Source organism: Sabethes cyaneus, chromosome 2 (assembly GCF_943734655.1).
Source record: "Sabethes cyaneus chromosome 2, idSabCyanKW18_F2, whole genome shotgun sequence".
NCBI lineage: Eukaryota > Metazoa > Arthropoda > Insecta > Diptera > Culicidae > Sabethes > Sabethes cyaneus.
The window spans coordinates 121,904,029-121,925,097 of NC_071354.1; the positions used below are offsets into that span (position 1 = coordinate 121,904,029).

Below are 21,069 nucleotides of genomic sequence, written 5' to 3' on the forward strand. Positions count from 1 at the left end.
AAGCTCAGATCGTGGGATTGAGAGAAACTTTAGTGGTGCTACTCTAGTTTTAGCTCCTGCCAAGGCACATTCGATCACACATCCCTCCTGGAATCTAAGGTATACAACAGCTGCGAAACCGTTCTCACTGGCGTCAACAAACGTGTGCATCTCTACTTCTGCTAGAACAGAGGTTAACAATCGATAGCATCGAGGAACCTCGACGGAGGTTATCTGCGGAAAAACCGCCAGCCACGTCGACCATTTTTCGAATTGTGCGTTCTGGATCGGATCATCCCAGCCGGTCGATGTTCTCCAAATTTCTTGTAGAAGCACCTTCAGGAACATCAACAGATGCGATATAAACCCCAACGGGTCGTACACCATCATTAACACTCGGAGAACCTCTCTTTTTGTAGGCCGACGGGTTCCGGACAGAAGAGCTTCATCATATCGAGATGACATTTTGTACGTGTAACAGTCTGTCACGGTGCTCCACCACATCCCGAGCACTTTCTCCGTTTTGGCTTCCTCTCCAATATCCAGGTTTTTCGCCTCGGCTGCTTCACCGTTGAGAGTTGTTTGAACCTTTTTAGAGTTCGAAATCCAATTTCTTATTTCGAACCCGCCCTTTGCATGAATTTTCTTTACATCCTCCGCAAGCTTCAAGGCTTCCTCTTCCGTCTCCGTGCTAATCAGCATGTCGTCGACATAGTGTCGTTTGGTTATGGCGTCGACAGCAACCGGGTAATCCCTCTCAAATCGCTTCGCATTGGTGTTCTTCACATGCTGCGCAATACTCGGGGAGCAGCTGGCCCCGAACGTCATCACCTGAACGACGTACACGCCAGGTTCTGCTTCGCTTCCCTCCTGCCAGAAAAATCGTTGACAATGTTGGTCCTCGGGCAGCATTAGAATCTGGTGGAACATCTCTCTTATGTCTCCGCAAACCGCTACTTTATACTCTCGGAAACCGATAAGTACGGACAGGAGCGACGCGAGCTGGTCAGGGCCTTTTAGGAGGACAGAGTTGAGGGAAATATTGTGGGCTGTGGCTGCAGCATCCCACACTAGCCGAATCTTGGCCGGTTTGTTCGGATTTACTACCGCGAATATCGGAAGGTACCACACCTTTGAATGTGGCTCACGGAGCTCCTCTGAGGATAGCTTTCTGACGTAACCTTTGCTGATGTGTTCCTGCATTTTAGCCTTGAGTGCCTCTGCTAAACCCGGGTCTTTGTTCATTCTGTTTTGAAGGCATTTCCATCGACGGAGGGCCATTGTCTTACTGTCTGGAAGACGGACATTCTCGTACTTCCATAGAAGACCGCACATGTAGCGATTTTCTCTAAGGACTGTGAGTGACTTCAATAATGTCTGGGCTCGTTGTTCTTCTTGCGAAAGCAGAAGCTGGCTCGGTTTCACGATTCCGAGGCTATCTAGCGCAAAGTATGACTTCATCGCCTTGTGGAGACTCTCGTCGTGCTCGTGGTTGCATTCACACGTTTGTACACTATGATGATTCAAGTACCCCGCCGCTTCTTTCTTACCAGCACAATTACCGTACACCATCCAACCTAAGCGGGTTTTCACGGCGATCGGTTCGTTTTGCTTCCCCTCTCGACTCTTAATAACGTATCCAAGTTTTGCGTTGTCCAAGCCAATCAGGATCCGTGGACTGATGTCTTGGTATGCTTCAAGTGGTATTCCAGCCAGATGTGGATACTTCTTCTGCATCTCAGACAACACTAACGTTTGCGGGCGGATTTGAAGGTAGGACATTGTGTACACGCCACGTAGTTCATATTTCTTTGAGCCTTGTGTACCGGATATCTGCAGATTTACTTGCTGGGATCCATCTTCAACCTTGCGGGTTCCACCGGTCCACTTCAAGCACAAAGACTTTCTCGGGCCTTCAACGCCTAGCTCGTTTGCTAAGTCTTGATCCATTAACGTTAGCTCGGATCCATCATCGATGAACGCGTAAGTATGTACAGTATTTTTTGGTCCATAAAGGATGACTGGTACAATGCGGAATAAAACAGCGGACTGACCCTGGTGAACATTGCAGCTCGGATCTGATGCACTCATTTGAGAGGGCGTTGTCGTTGAAGGATACGATGGCGATGATCTCGGATTCTGATTCTTCTCCGGATTATGGAGTAGTGGATGATGTAAGAAAGTGCATTCATCCGTACCGCACTTCTTCTGTCGCTTGCAGGAACCGTTGTGCTTTCGAAGGCACTTTCGACAAAGCTTGCATTCCTTCACTGTCGCCCATTTTGAGTCGTAACTTAATCCTGCGAAAGTGCTGCATTTTGCTACCATCGGACAATCTCCCTTGCACACTATGCACTGTTCCTTGACCGAATGCTTTGAGAGAGACGGTCCATGCTTTCCGGGTGCCTCGATTGGTTTTGAAGTTTTCGATGTTGACTCAGAATGGAAGTTCAGAAACCCATCTTTCTTGAAACTCCGAGTTCGTTGATCCCTTCCGATATCCCCTACGACTGCGCTTGCATCTTCCGCTACTGTATACAACCAGCTGCTAAAAGTAGCGAGATTTTGGTTCGTTGCGTTTCGCGTATACCTTGCCCAGTCTAATCTTAGTGATGACGGCAACCGCTCCACTAGCTCGCATCGAAGAGACGAATTGTAGATAAAGTCGTCGATTCCACATGCTTTGATTGTAGCAACCATATTCTTCACTGCTAGTGAAAAGCTTACCACCGTCTCAAGCTTCTCCATGTTCGGTGGAGCCATATTTCTGATCTTCTTAACAATCGACTGTACGATGGCCTCCGGACGACCGTAGAGCATTTTCAGTGTACACAATACGTCTACTACGTTCGACGGATGGAGTAGCTCGCACCTTACCGCTTCCAGCGCTTTCCCCTTTAGGCATTTGCGCAGCCTTAGCATATTTTCCTCGTCCGTGAATCCGCACATCTGCGTAGATGAGTTAAACATGGAATAGAATAAAGGCCACTCTTCTAATGTTCCATTGAACTCGGGGAGATCCTTGGACACCGCCTGACGAGCTGCAATTTGACTCCGGTTTAGAATACAAACTGTTTCCTGGTGGGTTGTAGTTTGAAGGTCCGATTCCGGACGTCCCGATCGAAGCGGAGTCGAACGCTGACCTAGAATGAAATGGTTTCCTTCCTCCAACGTGCCTAGATTCTTCGAAGGGACGAAAGACGTCCTGGCGTGGCTATTCGATGAGGCTGTATTAATTGCAGGTGCATGCGAAACCCTCGCTCCGGATCTTGTTTCTCGAACATTTTGATAACATTGCTGATTGCAACCATTCGGTATCATCGCTGGTCTGACCGTTGCCACATCGTTGGCACGTGGAGTGTAACTCTCCGACTGTTGAATTTCCGTCTGCTGTATCTGCGGACCGGCTTCAGTAAATCGCGTTTGCGCAACACTCAGGGAATGGGAACCGTGCAGGGTACGATTGTACTGACTACCTTGATTAAACGGTTGAACGTTCGGTTGGCCGGCCCGTAGCACAGGCTGTGAAAACAAACCACTCCGTTGATGGTTAGCGAGTTGGTTATTACGAAGGATCGATGGATTTTGCTGTTGACGGATGACATCCGAAGCGTGGTGCTCCTCGGGTTTTCCCGTTGCATTTGGTATTTGCCCATTTGTCTCATCTTCTACTAATCCGGAATCTTCACCGTGACGTTCGGTATCTGTTAACCACTGCTCGACCTTGGATACGTTGTCTTCGACGTCGCCAGCTTCCGTAGAAGTCTCACTGCCATGAGCCTTCAATAACTGGTATTTCTTTTGGAGAAACCGCTTCTCCAACTCGAGCTCCTCCTCAAGCTTCTTTAGTTCGAGTGCCTTAATCCTTTTAGCTTCACTGTTCCTAGAGCTAGCCTTGCTCTTCGAGTGTACTGATAACGTCTTCTTTGGGGGTGGATTTGGTCTCTGCTGCTCGTTCGACGCATTGATAGTATCAGTGGGAGGGACGCTTGCCTCCTTACAGTTCGGACAGACCCAGCTGACATTTGCGATGTCTTCCGAAACGTGCACACAGACAAAGTGATACCATCGGTCGCAACCATCACACTGCACCATTTCTTCGTTATCACGCTCTTCACACAACTGACACTGGCAATCCCGATTTCTACGAACGTCGCGGACTGGATTGCGCCTGACTTCGATCGCGGTACCGGCGGCGTTTTTGCCATAATTGACAGTGCCTTTCGTAGTCGTCTTAGTTTGTAGAGGATTTTTATTACTATTGGCAACGTCAGCATTTACCTGCTTTACAGAGTTAGGAGGGGAAACAACGACGACGGACGGTGTACCACCTGCAGTGCTCGTCACGGCTCCGGTAACGGGATTATCTCCTATTTCCTCTACCATTCCTGGTGCGGGCACATCGAATGCATTGCCAGAACGAGTCGACTTCTTCGACATATTTAAAGAATTTTATAAATTGTTAAGCCCAGCGACAATGAAACAATAATTTTATGAACCTCGAACAGCAATTGGTGTATTTCGCGAACGAAAGTTATAAAATTCCTATGGAACGTATATTTTGTTAGGCTAAGTTATTATAAGTAGTATGTAAGACTTACTTTAAGTGTTTCTCGCTGACTCAGGCTTTAACAATCTGGGGAGTCAGTATAATGTTTGTATGTTTCGAAATCTATAGAATTAAGTATGTTTTAATCACTGTAGACCACTGATTTTGTGTACAATATCTCACCTATCGACGGTGGTAGCACGACACGAAATCTTAATCAGCGCTGAGTATTTACTAGCCGTAGTCACACCTGTTCGCATATAGATTTATGATTATGCATTAGCTTTAAGTCATGTTTCGCTCACCTTCTTCTAAATTGCAGATTAACTACACTTATAGATGCCACAAAGCTGACCTACTACAATCTATACACTAGTTATTAAGAACAATAGGTTAGGAATAATAGTTATAATATTTCACTAATTTTCTCACCGTTTAGCGTTCAAGTTTAGCAATTAAGGCTACTCGTAAGTAAGATAATATAAGCAAATAGGTTAAGCATTACTTTTAACTATTTTCACAGTAACTTTAAGATAGATTAAGTAGATTAAGAATAATTTTAAGTAGATTTAAGAAATCGCCGCTAACAGCACACTGATCTAGCACAGGTTTGTTTTTATTCTCCTCTATTGTACGTCGAGATCGGACAGACGAGTCCGCATTGCCCTTCGATCGCGGGACGATCCCTTGCATGCTGACTGGTGTGGTTGATCTGTCAGTGGCGTAGATTGGAGATGGGTGCAGTCGCATATCATTTCGACAGGGCGCAACTAACATACACCAATTATAAAAAATTTGAATTTCGTTACAAAATGTGTTGACATCTGTCTCATTTTTTATTTCTAAGTATAATTTCATATCGTCGGCGTAAATAAGGATTTTTATATTCTTGAGAACGAATGAGATATCATTAACGAATAAAATAAACAATAGCGGTCCTAAATGAGACCCCTGAGGGACTCCAGAAGTGACTTGAATGGGATTAGATGTTTTTCCTTTAAATTTAACAATTTGCTGGCGGTATGTGAGATATGATTTGATCCATATTAAAAGTTCTTGATGTATACCTATTTTTTGCAATTTGAAGAGAAGCATTGGTATATCAATGCGATCAAAGGCTTTACTAAAGTCGGTATATAAGGCTTCAACGTAGTTTCCATTATCCATTGCGTTAAGCGAAAAGTTAACAAACTCGAGTAAATTTGTTGTGGTTGAGCGTCCTTTGTAGAAACCATGTTGTGTATGAGTAATTCTATTTTTTATTTGCGAGAATACCTTCTTATTGACAATTGCTTCAAAAAGTTTTGGAATACAAGAGATAATTGCAATACCCCTATAATTACGGATATCAGATTTCTTACCAGCTTTGAACACAGGCACTAAGAAAGATCTTTTCCAGATGCTTGGGAAAATTCCAGATTGAAGGGACAAATTAAAAAGCCAGAATAGTGGAGTAGCTAGCTCTGTTGCTAGTTTCCTTATGAATGCTGGAGGTAAACCGTCTGGTCCGGGGCCTTTGGAGGAATCTAATGTTTCTAAGGCGTCTAATATTTCTAATACACTAATTTGTTTAACGTTTACGTCATTTGAGGATTCTGGAAAATGTGTAAAGTAGCCGTAATCGCGATCCTCTTCTGTGAATGTACTATAGATATCTCGGAAGAAAGTGGCAAAAAGGTCGCAAATTTCTTCTATGTTATCTGTGGTTTTTTCGTCCAAATGCATTCTAGATGGAAAGTTTTCTGATTTTAATTTTGATTTTACATAGTTGAAAAAGTTTTTTGGTTTTGATTTTATCTCACGCTCGGTTTTTTGCATATACTCTTCAAAGGCAACATTAATTGCTTGGTTTAGTTGATCACAGAGATCAAGATAATTTGCTAAGTTATTGTCATTGTTATGGTTTTTGTATGCTTTATGTGCCTTTTGCTTGCGATTTTTTATATTTTTTATTTGACTGTTGTACCATATAGGATGCTTTGAATGAGCCTGACGTCTTCGTTGTTTCATAGGCACCTCGTCTTTTAATATTTCAAATATGAGCTTATAGAAGGCTTCGACAGCCATTTCTACATTGTTTTCATTTCGAAATACATGTTGCCAATTAATATTGTGAAGCCTTTGTTTTATGTTCCCATAATTTGCGGACTGAAAGTCCGATACTTTTTCATATTCGCACTCGTAGGGTCGCAGATTTTCATGTATAAATAACGATTATTCGATGGCGGTATGAAATACCTCGTTTTTCCATAATGGAGTTTTCGATTCAGTTACGCAGAAGTCTTCGCCTATGTTAGTAAACAATAAGTCTAAGTAGCAATCTTGCCTATTCTTTACGTGATTAATCTGATAAAGACCCAAGTTGGCAGATTTGTCAAATATTAATTGCAAGGTTTCGTTTTCACCAACGACTGGGAGAAGAAAACTCTCGTTGTCAATGTCTGTAATGAAGTCAAGATTGCGTTGGTTGAAATCTCCGTATATGTGAAGCTTTATTTCAGGAGAGAGCTCAGATAAGACATTTTCCGCGACTTCAAAAAACTTTTCATAGTTTTCTTTACGTGCATTGTTTGGAGGAAAATAGACGGACGCAAAGATATGTGTCTCACCAGCTATTCGTGCTTTCGCCCATACATGTTCAAATTCGGTAAATGATGGAGTGATTATGATCTCTGAGTCTAGCTCTGATAGAATAGCAATTAATACACCGCCACCTGATTTCATTTCAGACAATTGATAATTACGATCATTTCTATAGACATTATATCTATTACCAAAAACTTCCTCGCTATGTACACTATCATCCCAACTAGTTTCGGTTACAAGAATTATAGAAAAGGAGCAACATAAAATATTCTTTTGAATTTCATTAATTTTGTGAGCACTTCGCATGCGGTTTAGATTTTGGCAGTATACCGAAACTTCAGTTACCGTAGAATAATTAAGCGAAGAAGTTGATGGGGTTTCAATGATAAAATTATTTGGTATATTTTCCAAGCAATGTTTGGAATGAGTATTAATAGTAGCGTGGTTATCAAACATATTTACCGAACTATGACTTATTTCATCAAAAACACGAGTGTTGCTGCAGGCAAGCCATACAATGTGTAGCAGAAGAATTAGATGCCATCGGTCGTTGCGGTTCATCATTTGTTGTGTAAGGGTTGAGCGTTTCTCCCCGCTGAAATTGTATAGCAGGTCTCAAAGGTGGTCCAGAAAAGTGATGTCTAGCAGCCGCAAGTAGTACTCTATCCGGGGGAAGATGATTTCGATGATTGCTGATGTTATTGTGTTGTGGATGATCGAAAGAAATATAGCTGTTATTCCTGTTGTTGTTGTAATTATTCCTGTTGATATTGTTGTTATTCCTGTAGTTGTTGTTGTAGTTGTTATTCCTATTGCTGTTATTGTTATTCCTGTTGCTGTTGTTGTTATTTCTGTTGTAATTGTTGTTGTTGTAATTTCTGTTGTAATTGTTGTTGTTATTTCTGTTGTAATTGTTGTTGCTGTTGTTGTTGTTGTTGTTGTTGTTGTTGTTGTTGTTGTTGTTGTTGTTGTTGTTAATATTTCTGCGGTTGTTGTTGTTGTTGTTGTTGTTAATATTTCTACGGTTGTTGATATTAGTCCGGTTACTATTACTGTTATAGTTATTTGATCCTCTGTTATGATTGTGACTCCTGTTGTTGTTGTTGTTGTTGTTGATGTAGTTGTTGTTCATAGTAGCACGTAGTTGACGTTGAGAGCGCTTCTTCCGATTTCGCCACGCCTTGAATTCTTTAAGTTCCTGCATTTCGCGTCGTTTTATTTTTTCATCGTATTTCCTCCAGTCAGCAGACCAACGCTTTGTAGAACCAATGAATCGCCATCCCGAATGATCATTGCCATTCTCATTATTCAATTCCTCAGCTATGCTAAGAGCGGGTGCATGTTGGGGGGATTCTAATTGAGTAACTTTTTCCGATAAATTGTGTATCGCACCCATAATCTCTGCTGCTGGCCAATTATATAACATGTCAGCAGAGACGGCACCATCATTTATTACATTAGACGTAGTTGAAATCGATTTAATTTCTTCGCTGATCAGTTTCAAGTCAGCTGAAATTGATGACGTCATTGTTTGTAACGTAGCAGCTATGTTATCGTTGAATGTGTGCATCGCTATTTCCATCATAGATGTCACGTGGTTTTTAATCGACGTAGCATTACCAGCTGTGTTTCTGCCGGCCGCCAGCTCTTTTTTTAACGTCAGCGATTTGTGTTTCAATGCGCTCGATCGTTTCATGTATGGCGCATACATTATTTTGCTGTGTTGTTCGATGAATCACTTCGGAGTGATTATTAATTACTTCAACTAACTGGGCTTGTTCCGCAGTTAGCGATTTCAGATCTATAGCGACATTTATTAGTGTTTGGCAAGAACTGCAGCACGGCAGTATATATGCCAGTGGGTCGATCTTTCTGTCTCGTTTGCGTAGGGATCCTCGCTGAACTGTAACTCCGGCACAGGCGGCATGAAATGATCGTGTGCATCCGACACATGTCAACATTACTGAATCTACGGCAGAATCCGCCAAACAAATCTCACAATTCATGTTCACAAAACTAAGCTGTAAATCTAGCACAAACAAAACGAACAAAATTAATACGTGTCGAGCGCGAAAAGTAACGTGAGCAAATTTCGAAAGGTAAGATTTTTACTGACGTAGGACTACGTCTTACTGCAAAGTAACTAAAGGTTTGCGACAGCCCCTGTCGAACATTTTGAATATAAAACCGAATATAGAACCGTTTCGATTTTGGCAACATAGGCGACACGGTGCTTGAAAAAATTAGACTTGGTAATTCTACTAGGTTTAAAGGTAGGGTTAGATACTAGGATTTTGAATATAAAACCGAATATAGAACCGTTTCGATTTTGGCAACATAGGCGACACGGTGCTTGAAAAAATTAGACTTGGTAATTCTACTAGGTTTAAAGGTAGGGTTAGATACTAGGTTTTAATTCAAAATGATAATCGATAAAGAACTGTACCAGATAGAAAATAGGAAGTTTCAAAAATGAATATTTTAGATCTCAGAGTCACTCAATTTCGGTGGACAAGGAGGTATTAATTTTGTCACAAGTCAAAGGGGAGAGGTGCTTAAAGAAAACTTTACATCCCACAAGAAAAAAATTAGAGGGGTTGTGTATAAGATACAACGTTAGTCCGGTTGCATGATTTTAAATATTTTACTAAATTGATTTTTAATCTATCTGTCAATCGACCAAAAAGTGATGTGAAGTCAACCTGCTTACTTATCGGCGGAATATAAGGGGCCTTTGCAAAATAGTTTTTAAGTTTTTGTCAACCCCCCCCCCCCCCTTGGAAATTGGCTTGAAAAATCGGGGGGCTAAAAAAAATTTGTAGGATATGAGTATAAAATCAATTGTCCGTGGGCTCTACAGCCTGAAAAACTCGAAAAATGAGTGTATTTAACACTTCTAGCACGAAACAGAAATGGAAATTCGAATTCGGAGTTTCCGAAAATCGTCAAAAACAAATTCTCTCGTTTTTGTCTTCTTTTCGTACATTTTTGCATGGAAAATAATAACGTATATATTAAAAGCAAGAACAGATTTGGTTTTCACGCTTAAACTTTAAATAAAAATGCTTCAAACCCATGTTTTTTGCTCGATTAAAAAATTCACTTTGTTCCCCCCCCCCCCCCTTTAGTGGCCCAACACCGGAAGGACAAAAACTTTATAAAATATTTGTAATGGCCTAATTTTACTTTATTCTGAGCCTCGAAATTATTTTAACTAAACTATTTAGAAAATTATCAAATACAACATTATTTTTTTAGGCATATCCTGTTCGAAAATGGTCCAGATATTGATCCAAATTTTATATTTTTTGCACCATATCATTATCCAGGCCTTTACCTAATTTCTAAATCCTCCATTGACGCACAGATGATTTTATTGCCAAACCGGGTAATTTTGTAGGACGGTTGGGCATCACAAAGTTTCACAAGGGTGAGGAAGTTGGCGTTCTTAACCATCAGAAGTGGCTGCTTCTTTTTACTCAGACGAGTCTGATTTTGTGACTACAAGATCCGGTTGAATTTTATTGGCCTTAGGGTTTTCGGTCAGCGCGCCAAAGGTGTTTTGAAGCTTTGCTATATGCTTGATTAACGTGTTTAAACTATTTCTCATCTGAGTTTTGTCAAAACTTAAACTTACAGCAAAACTTTTTGATGTATTTATATGGAAAATACAGGACGTTATTTGTCCATGAAAAAAAATTTTGATTCCAACCATTTTTACGATGTTGCCTGTAGATAGTTAAGCAGGGATAACCACTTTAAATAGAGTTTGGAATATTATCAAGAAAAGGATGGGTCATACACTAGGTAATTTTGTTGGCTCTCAAACAAAAAAAATTATCATGAGAATTGCTTGAGCCGTTCTTGAGTTATTTATGGTACCGACTTTCAAAACCTGGTTTCGAGAAAACCGGCGTTGAAGTTTTTACTCGTTGTTTAATCGCTCCAGACATGCGCGGTACAAATAGCTGTAACTTTGTCAATTTTAGGAATTCATGCAAACGACTTCAAACACATATGGTCAAAATGTTAATCTTTCGAAATAATCATTAAAAAAATATAGGTTTTAAAAAATTGAAAAGGTACTATGCTCCCTTAACAGAAGGCTGTTAGTATCCCTCTTATCTTTTGATCCATCTTATCTTTTAATCAATGATGATTAAAATTTTTGTACAATACTGAGATTAAATTAAGTTTATATTATTTTAAGTATAAAATGACATATGCTAGCTAACTAATTAGGAAGACTTTTTAGTTTCAAAACTAGAGGCTACAATGTACAAACACTATGAAGCAACTACGAAAAAGGATGAGTGATAGTTAGTTTTATCAATATAATTAAGTTTTTATTTAGGCTATAAATCAAGCCTACTTTCCATATCCCGTGCTTATAGATTAATTATAAACGGACATACTATAGTGACAACAAGCAGTTTTATACAACGGCGTGTTCGTTAGTGGTAGGCAATGATAACTACCGCCAGTGATGTCTCGGAGCGCAAAACTAGGTCCATTCTAAAATCAATACTAGGTCCATTCAAGATCAAAAAAGGGGGTTAACACTTTTAAGGAATTTGAAGATTTTACTGGTTTTACTGAACTTTTAAATACCTAAATTGAAATTACACATATTTTAGCATCATTTTAAGAGTATTGTTTTATTCCAAACCAGAAGGGTTCCGGGTAGTAACAGTTTGAAAATACTCTATGGTGACTGCCAAAACGCTGAAAAACAGCTACTTTTAAATGAGCGGCAATAAAGTGGTTCTGGCTATAATTTTAATTTAATTTTGGTATATTTACGTTCAGAAATGATTAAAGATAAACATAAAAGCTAAATACAGTACAAAGACTTGATAATTATATCCTAAAATTCTTATTTAAAAATAGGTCCATTCAAGATCAGAATTCGACTAGGTCCATTTCAAAATCATTTACCATATATGTACAATCACAATCGCGCTGTGCTTGACTTTTGTTAAGCATTTCTATGTAAAATAAAATAGGTGCTTCAAAATGGTGTCCCGTAACGTTTTGTTTAATGCAAAAATTAATTGAATGAAAAAGCACTTATCATATCATGATTCAACTAATCTTTATCGACGATAACAAATCTATTATTTTGATGACCGAATGCAAGTAAATATGTAATTACTATAAGTATGTATAAATGAGGGGGTGAGAAGGAAAGGGGTGTAAGTGACAAAATTGAAAAAATCGAGATAATGGTAGGAAACGATACTTTGTGTATGGTTTTATGCATGCCAGAAAATTCACGTCAAAATTTTACCGTTTAACCGTTATGTGTGCAACAGGGTACCCGGGTACCTTTTCAGTTTTAAAATAGTTATAACTCATTCAATTTAAAACAGACGTCATTGAAATTTTGCGACATCGTAAAACTCGTTGATCTTAAGTAATTGAGGTTTTTTGGTGCATATCCATAAAGGGGTTTACCAATGAAAGGCACTTGAATTTTTTTATTACGTAGGAGGGCGACAAGGGTACCCGGGTACCCATGATTTACTATGTTTATAACTTTGGCTATCTTGAACCGATTTGGATGAAACCAGTGGCATTTGATTCGTACATTTATCTAGTTTTGATTAGACAAAGCATTTGGCCATCAAATGACATGTAGTTCCCGGGAATCGGTAATTCCGGAGCAACGTCCGGTAAAACGTGGGAAGCCGCTTGTTTTGAAAGAATATCAGCTTTCAGCAAAGCTATTAGCTTTGAACTTGACATTGTGGACCCCTTTTTCATCTTATTATATAAATTGGTGACTTTAGATCGCATTGGCCATTCCATAAAAGGGTTCCTGTAGGGTTACAGATGGCCAGTTGGGTGCCTAATCCAATATTAGGATTGGTTTAGCGGATGTTTTAGATGTTTTGAACTGATATGGTCAGTTTAGTATTGATTAATAATTTCGGAACTGGTTCCAAATGTATAATGGATAGTTCTACGTTTTGAACTGTTCTGATAATGCTAAGCATTATCTTGAATCCTGCGGTATGATCTGTGACCCCGTAGAAACTGTTGTCGAAATAACCAATCAAAATATATCGAAATGTAAAAAATATCACCTCCCGAACTAATTCCAAGTACTTTGATACCCATATTGCTAGGTTTTTACTTCCAATCCTAGACTGGCCACCCATGACCCCACAGGAACCTACTCCGGAATGGCCAACCTGATTCATCTCATTATATGAAATAGTTCATTGTATGAATTTTTAGAGTTTTTATATCCGCATGACTGATTTTCCTGCAATACAAACAGTTCCCTACCTCACAGCGGACACTCTGTCGGAATTCCGGATTTTTGGGCCCCGTAAATCTTTTAATGGCCAAATGGCCACATAATTGAAAACTAGATAAAATAACGAATCAAATGACACCTATTTCATCAAAATCGGTTTAAAATTGTTGATGTTATAACAATATCAATTTTGGGTACCCGGGTACCCTTGTCGCCCTGCTAAAGGTGTTTTTTTTTGTCGCACACATAACGGTTAATGACTTTTTTAAAAACATGAAAAAAACGAGCAAAATAAAAGTTGGTTTTCGTTTGGAAGGAAAGGGGTGTAAGCGCACTATCTGAGCAATTCTAGCCCAACTAACAAAACGGTTTGTCTCGAATATTTTTTATTGAAATGAAAGTTTGCTGATATGTTAGATGCCACACAAGGATTCATTTTCCACAAAACTTAATTATTTTCGTCAAGATTAACTTTTCAAAAGGGCGTATTTATAAATGAGATTTTTTTAAATATCGTATCTCGGAAACCATCTTTTTTAAAAATGGCGTCTACGGAAAAGTTATAGGAAATTAAGTATATTTTCGGAAAAAATACACTGAAAGAAAAAACTTTTCATAATCAAGACAAAAATCATTAAACTTGAATTATCAAAACACGCTCCTACAGATTTATCTCATTTTTATTAGAGATAGCTTAAAACATGTTTTAAAATGTCTTTCGACTTTTTTTTAAATCTGATAAATTTTTAAAAGATATCCAAATTTTACTTTTTTTGTAAAACCAAAACAAAATCAAATGCTACGCATTATCATGTTATTTCATTTTAACTTTTTTTAGGTCCAACAGTTCTCAAATTATGCCATTACTTATATTTTATGAAGTTTTTGTCCTTCCGATGTGAGGCAACTGAAGGGGGGAGGGAAATGTGATTTTTTTAATCAAGCAAAAAAAGCGTTGTAGCGGGGTTACATACAGTTTAAATTCTAGAAAAAAAGTAATTTCTTCGATTACTAAGATTATGGCAACTAAAAGATGATGATACATAAACTAGTGCTTGAAAAAATTCAGAACTATTTTCTAAATCATCTTAAACATGAATGTCACTTAAACACCATTTCCGAAGACCGCAATGTTTTAGAGAGTCAGCAGCGCAAGTACAGCCCACACGAGTATATAAAATGTATGGTGGCACAACGTAGTGAAACAATTCTATACTATTTTACATACTATCGGGCAGGCTGCTATTACTCAAACAATTTTCCCGAAGAAAGTAATATTTTTGGTTACTCGTACCATGATATATAAAGTATACGAATATACGCTAGAGCCGACCGATGAGAAAATTCTGAACTATTGTTCATACCATCTTGAAGGTGACAGTCACTTGTATAAACTTCTCGAAGACCATTACTTTCTAGGTAATCAGTAGCGTAAGTTACAGCGTATACTGTAATATTACATATACGGTAGCGAGTGAGGCAGTGAGAGGCGAGTGAGGCAATTCTGCACTATTTTCTATACCATCTGCAACGCTGCTATTACTCATCAACTTTCCCTAAGAAAGTAATATCTGAGGTTACATGGATTATAAGCTATAGCAAATAAAACGAGCTCGCATATACACTAGCGCCGCACGTTGAGAATATTCTGAACTATTTTCAGTGCCATCTCCGAGATGACAGTCATTTGAACAACCTTCCCGAAGATTGCAACTTTCTAAATAGTCAGTAGCGTAAGATACAGACTATACAAGAATATTACATATGCACTAGCACCACGTAGCGAGAAAATCCTGAACTGCTACCGCCTGCCCGCTTACCTACCTTTCAATGAAGATGATTGTAATATGATTCCAAGATATGCACTTGCACCTTTTTCACTCTAAGTAGTAATTCCTTATAATCGCTTGGAATGATAGGGATACAAGTGCATAACTTGGAAGGAAAGGGGTGTAAGTGCAAATAACATTTTCAAAAATTTCTTAAAATTCCGAAAATCAAAGTTCTTCACCAAGATTTCAATATAATTCAATAAAGAAATGTTAACACAACCATAGTGCGTCATTAGTTTTGTATTATTTAACCTGACGAATTTTCTAGATGACGTTAACTTTAGAGCTGATTTTCTCGAAATTCACTTTTTGTCACTTACACCCCTTTCCTTCTGACCCACTCAAATATGATTGAAATATAATAACATATTGTAATATTAAGGAATGTGCGGTAAAGACGGGCACCTCAAGATTAAAATTCAATATCTACACAAGTATCTCTGTTTAATATAGCCATACTACTAGTAAATTTGGTTCAAAACTAATACTTTATCATCAAAAACATTACCTAGTAATCATATTTTCTAGACATTGTACAGAAAAACGGACATTATATGAAAGGTGGACACCGCAAAAAAGGTGTGATGAGTAATACTTAACCATCCAGTTAGCTTCGAGGTATGATACCAGTCTTCGTATGTTCGAATCTCGACTGGATGGTGCTACCAAAGTCAGTAGGATCGTTGTACAAGTCCTGTAGAATGATTTATCTATTTTGGCAGACGTTGCGCGTACGTTACTTTGGACATTTACGGCAAAATCAAATAGAAGTGATCAAAATAAAGTACGCGTAAAGCCTATCCAAAATAGACAAATCAACCTAATTGTTTTGTACTCTAATAACTAGCTGCAGAGTCTCACGGGTGGCTGCAGGCAAAGGGTGATCATGTGCATTCCATAACCTCTGTTTACTAACTTCTATCCCTACGTACACGTGTTGCCGACTGGGGTACGCGACCTCGATTGCTGTAGGCTAACAGTGAAGGGGACACAGTGGCTTTCGCCCGTCAGCGAGATAAGGACGTGAAGCTAACAACCTAACTGTACCCGAAAACAAAACAAAAGTGAAAAAGAAAGAAAGTCTCTCGATAAAGAAAAAGGGTTAAGTCTTAAAGACATTTATACCTAACGCCGGTTTCGACTTACTTCAATACTTTATCATTAAAATACTTTAATAGTCTAAAAATTTGGAATCCCGTTTCTGAAAGTTGTTTAGTCAGCTTTTTTAGCAATCATAATGGCTTCGCTGAGCACATTAGCAAGAAAGCCTAGCTCAGAAAATATTTTTTAGCTTACAAGATGCATAGTAAGTGTCGTACTTCGAACGGCATCATTTTCAGCTACTTTTGCTAGCGTTGCTTTTTTGAAAGTTTTCATGACCTTTTTCAACTGTTTTATTTTTTAATATTTTATATAACTGTTTTATAACTGTAGAATAATTTGCAAGTTATCAACAAAGTTATTTTAATGAATAGGCAAAATTAGTTTCAAATTTATGTGTTGTCTTTTATAGCAACTTATATTATAGTTATAGTTTGCAATATGAGTTGCTAATGTTGCATAAAAACTTTTAAATTTATGAGTTATGATACGTTAACTGATACGTCTGAAGTAAAACGAAATACCTAATTTTCGAATAATTGCTATTTAATACCTACCATTTTGGCGTGCAGCGCAAATAAAGCATACTTTCGCATTAAGACAAACCTTTTTTACCGTTTTAAATTTTTTTAAATTAAATTTTTGAATTTTGTTATTTGGGCCAAAATCATGTAAAATCTTACATAGGGGGAGAGGGCGATTAGTCAACAATGGGGAAAACTCGTTACATAATTAATGCACTGCCCCTACATTTTAATTACTAATGTGTCCAAACTCTAAGATTAGGCAAGCATTTCATTATAATACTTCAGTATAGTTCTCACATGGGTATTTCTCTCCAGGTTTAAGTTAAAGTTTAGTTTAGTGTACTAAAGTTTACCAGGAAGTAAACTTTACCTTACATATACTTTGTTACGTATGTCTTATTACCAGACTATAACACACCAAATCAGTACACTATTGTTACAAAATATAGTGAATGTAGACCAGATATAGAAAATATGACGGCCTGAATCGAAATCTAGAGAAAATAAATCATATAATGCAGTTTACTTCTGTCGTTACGGGACACCATTTGCAGAATACCGTTTGCCCTACAGCGCATGGGGTCCCGTAACGAAATGATTTTTATTATAACATAAAAACTAAATACAAAACCTGTATATACTTTTACATTTTCAGGCTGCCTTCAGCTAAAAATTTTCGGAACATGTCGACTTTGAAAAACTTGAAACAGAGCAGAGTTTTGCAAATGTTTGAATCATGTTCAGAATACGCATTTTCTGCGATGATGTCCCGTAACGAAAAGTATTCCGCCACTATTCAATGATGCTTATTATAATAAATATTTCGCCCTCGTATTGAGAAAGTACTACTAAATAGCGGCTCAAAACACCTATTTTAAAAGATATTCGTCAGACTGTTAGTAATATATGAACAAATTTGCTTCGACAAAACGGTTGCTCATGGTGTCTCGTAACGCTGGAATGTGTCAAATGATTTACGTTCATCATAAGATGCGAGACCTATTTACCGTGTCAGTAGGAAATGTTTTCTAGATGATTCAGGGCGAGACGGCCGCAGTCCACGAGTGTGCGTGCGCCGGAAACCCGCCGTCAGAACCGTCGGCCACTGCCGAGGGCGGCCTCCTCGCAGAAACCACTTCTATTTAGATGCAAGAATTTTCCTAGGTTTACTGATTAGTAGAGATTATCCCTACGCTAAGTCAAGTTAAGGACAGCATATACCCAAAGTTTGTGTAGGTTGAAGGCCGTGATAATTTTCGGCCGAATATGACGTTCGGTCGTTCGTGATTCGGCCATTAGATATATAATGCCATTTGTTATTTCGACAACGACAACGCCATTCGTAGGTAATCCATCATAATCACCATCTTACGTAAAAAATACAGATAGATAAAACTCACCGATTGAAACAAATTGTCTTGTTTTGTGTTCGGAAATTTTTTTCGTGAAATCTTGTCTTCAAATTATCGAAAATGGCTGCAAGAATATCTAGGAAGTACATCATATATAGTTAATTATGTTAAGTAAAGGTGTAGGTGAGATGAATCATCGTCAAATGTTTTTATTTTGGAAAAATGCGGAAGAAGAGAGCAATGCAAAATTGAACAAAATAGACGTATTAGTTAGTTATTTGGAAACTTTTCTCTTATTAATTGCGTCAAATAAGTTTAAGTCTGCATTCATTTTCGATTCGAAAATAGGCGAAAAAATTGCTAGTAACTTAACTTGTTAGAAAGAAATTGTCAACGTAAACAAACAGGCCTTTATTGCATCCGAAGTACATTTTAATTGTTCTGTAAACATGACTGAGACGGAGTTTTAAAACAACTATAACTTTTGAGGATACAAACAGGTACAGACAAATGACACTTGCTTTTACAGGTTTTTGTTGTACTTTTAACTGGTTTGATCTGCCACCATTTGCCACCTTGGGAAATATTTAAGCTCAAAGAAGTAATGTTTTTCACCAAAAAAGCTCAAAATCTCCGAAATTTCAGAAAATATCGTATAATAATGTTCTACAAAAACGTTAATTTTACCAAGATAAACAACATTCTAGAACACTATGAACATTTCGTATCTCACTTTTAAGGGAATTAATTACCCAAGGATTTCTCTCACAAGATGGGGCTTGTTATACTAATGTTCCTAAAGACACTAAATGCGAAAAACTACACGTTTCGGCGCAATATCATACGATCACGTATTCTACTGTTTGGACCACTGTGCAACGGTTCAAAAGTTACAGCGATTTGAGTGTGTTGCAATTTTTTACGTGGACACCCTTTAGTGACTTAAAAAGAGCCCTAAGTGATAATAGTGAATTAAAGAGGCGCTTGAACTTACTTGGCACTCCAGACACCAATCGTAAGGGTCTGAGAACACGGAATGCTCTAAGAGCTTTAACATCGAATCCTTCTTTCATTAGATTTGATAATGCTGTAGATATCATCCTAAAATAATTTTAAATTTTTTTATAAATAATTTTTTTGATTAGACAATATAAATACCCAATGACAACAATTGTGAAGTCCAAGATATTCCATCCATTCCTTAGGTACGACCCTGGATGCAATATAAATCCGTACGCTATTAATTTCATTATACATTCAGCAGTAAAAATTACTAGAAAAATATATTCAATCTTCTCCAAAGCAGCATTTGTGATATTCGAATCGCTATTCGGAAAAGGTGTATATACAGCTAAGGCAACGCAATTGGCGAAAATTGTTATTAAAATCAAATACTCAAATGGTCTGTAAAAACAAAAAAAAATAAATGTTATTATTTAAATTATTACGTTCAGTGTATGCTATAAAAATAAGGGTTCGTCCATCTTTTTGTCTTTTATAGTAGTAGTAGTAGGTAGTAGGAGAAAGCCACCATCATTTCAAGGACTTGCCAATGTATGTGGGTAGAATTAAAGTAGTTCCAAATTTGATTATCAAATGAATTTCACACTAATGCTGTTACAGAAGGGCCAAAAGGGATTGGGCGGAACCACAGGCAGAGGCATTTGTGCGCATTCCGGGGTTATAAGAGTCGCCTTCCATCATTAGGATCCTTCCATGTAATAATCAATTTCGCTGTACCAACTTTAACCCACGTGATGATTTTTTTGTTTTGAATTGAGAAGTGCCATATTTGCTTCAGACCTTAAGGATTCAGGTTGGCAATCCACTCCATCATCCAGCCTTCCACATTTATGATATCAATAATAATACTGTTAATAATATAATATTAAGATGAAATGTGGTATATATGGTAAAAATAGAACAATCTCACCAGCAGTCCTTCGTATTGAATAGAGTAGCGTCCTTTGAGGTTCCATCAGTGCTTCTAATAGTTAATTTAATTTTTCATTTTGGTATCCATGTGCAGTATTAAAACTCGTTTTGGCCAAAGTTTTTACTATATAGCAGGAGATGCTTCATAAGCTAAAACGAAAAAAATAATTAAAATAACTTATTAGGCTTACCTATTAGCTAGGCCGTGTGGTTCCGCCGTCTGCCCAAAACCGCAGTTTTGAGACCAGGCAGCCGGGAACCACCCAGTATCGCACCTTCTAGCTTGGCTACTCAATAGAGCATTACCAGGTATGGCCACGTGGAGGCGCTAGGTAGGGGCTTGGGGTGGCTAGAGCTATATTGGACGCTCCTCATTTGCCTTCCTCATTTCATACCGTCGTCCATCTTTTTGTCTTTTATAGAATCCAAAACATAAATAAAACACTAGCTCTAGTGGGAAACATCAGCATTCGACAAAATAGTGATTGGTGATCAGCTCATGTCTCTCAGAGGCCGTATGACCGGTTCCGGGTCCGGGGAGGGTTTCTTTTCTGATTCAAGCACGGAACGGATTTCGGAGGAACTTGTCCGGAACCTGGAATGGGCCAAATGGCCTCTGAAAGACATGAGATGATCGCCAATCGCTATTTTATCGAATGCTGATGTTTTTTGATATGCGACACGACATGCTTTACTGATGCTGAAATGTCCTGTTACGGGAACCGGTTCCGGATTCATAGAGTCCCCCCCGGATCCGGATGGCGCGCAGCATGGCTCATAACTGCGACAAAGTAACTGATATGTCCACAGTCGATGATATGTTTACAAAAATCAACAGATTTCAAACAAATTTTAGATATCAGGCAACTTTATCGTAAAAAGTCATATCTCGGTCCCCCAAGGAACTCCGGAATAACTCCGGGACCATATGGCATATGGCCAT

At 38.4% G+C, this 21,069-nt stretch overlaps 1 protein-coding gene across 3 annotated transcripts in view; it reads right to left on the reverse strand.

The window, feature by feature from the left end:
* Positions 1-21,069, reverse strand: part of LOC128734148 (muscle calcium channel subunit alpha-1) — a 1,300,390-nt gene that overhangs the window by 1,183,280 nt on the left and 96,041 nt on the right. For all 3 annotated transcript variants that reach the window (XM_053828190.1, XM_053828187.1, XM_053828188.1), the window contains exons 3-4: positions 19,350-19,595; positions 19,186-19,292 (exon numbers count right to left, since the gene is read on the reverse strand). In XM_053828190.1, the coding sequence (XP_053684165.1) occupies positions 19,186-19,292; positions 19,350-19,595 (353 nt within the window). The remainder of the gene's footprint in view (positions 1-19,185; positions 19,293-19,349; positions 19,596-21,069) is intronic.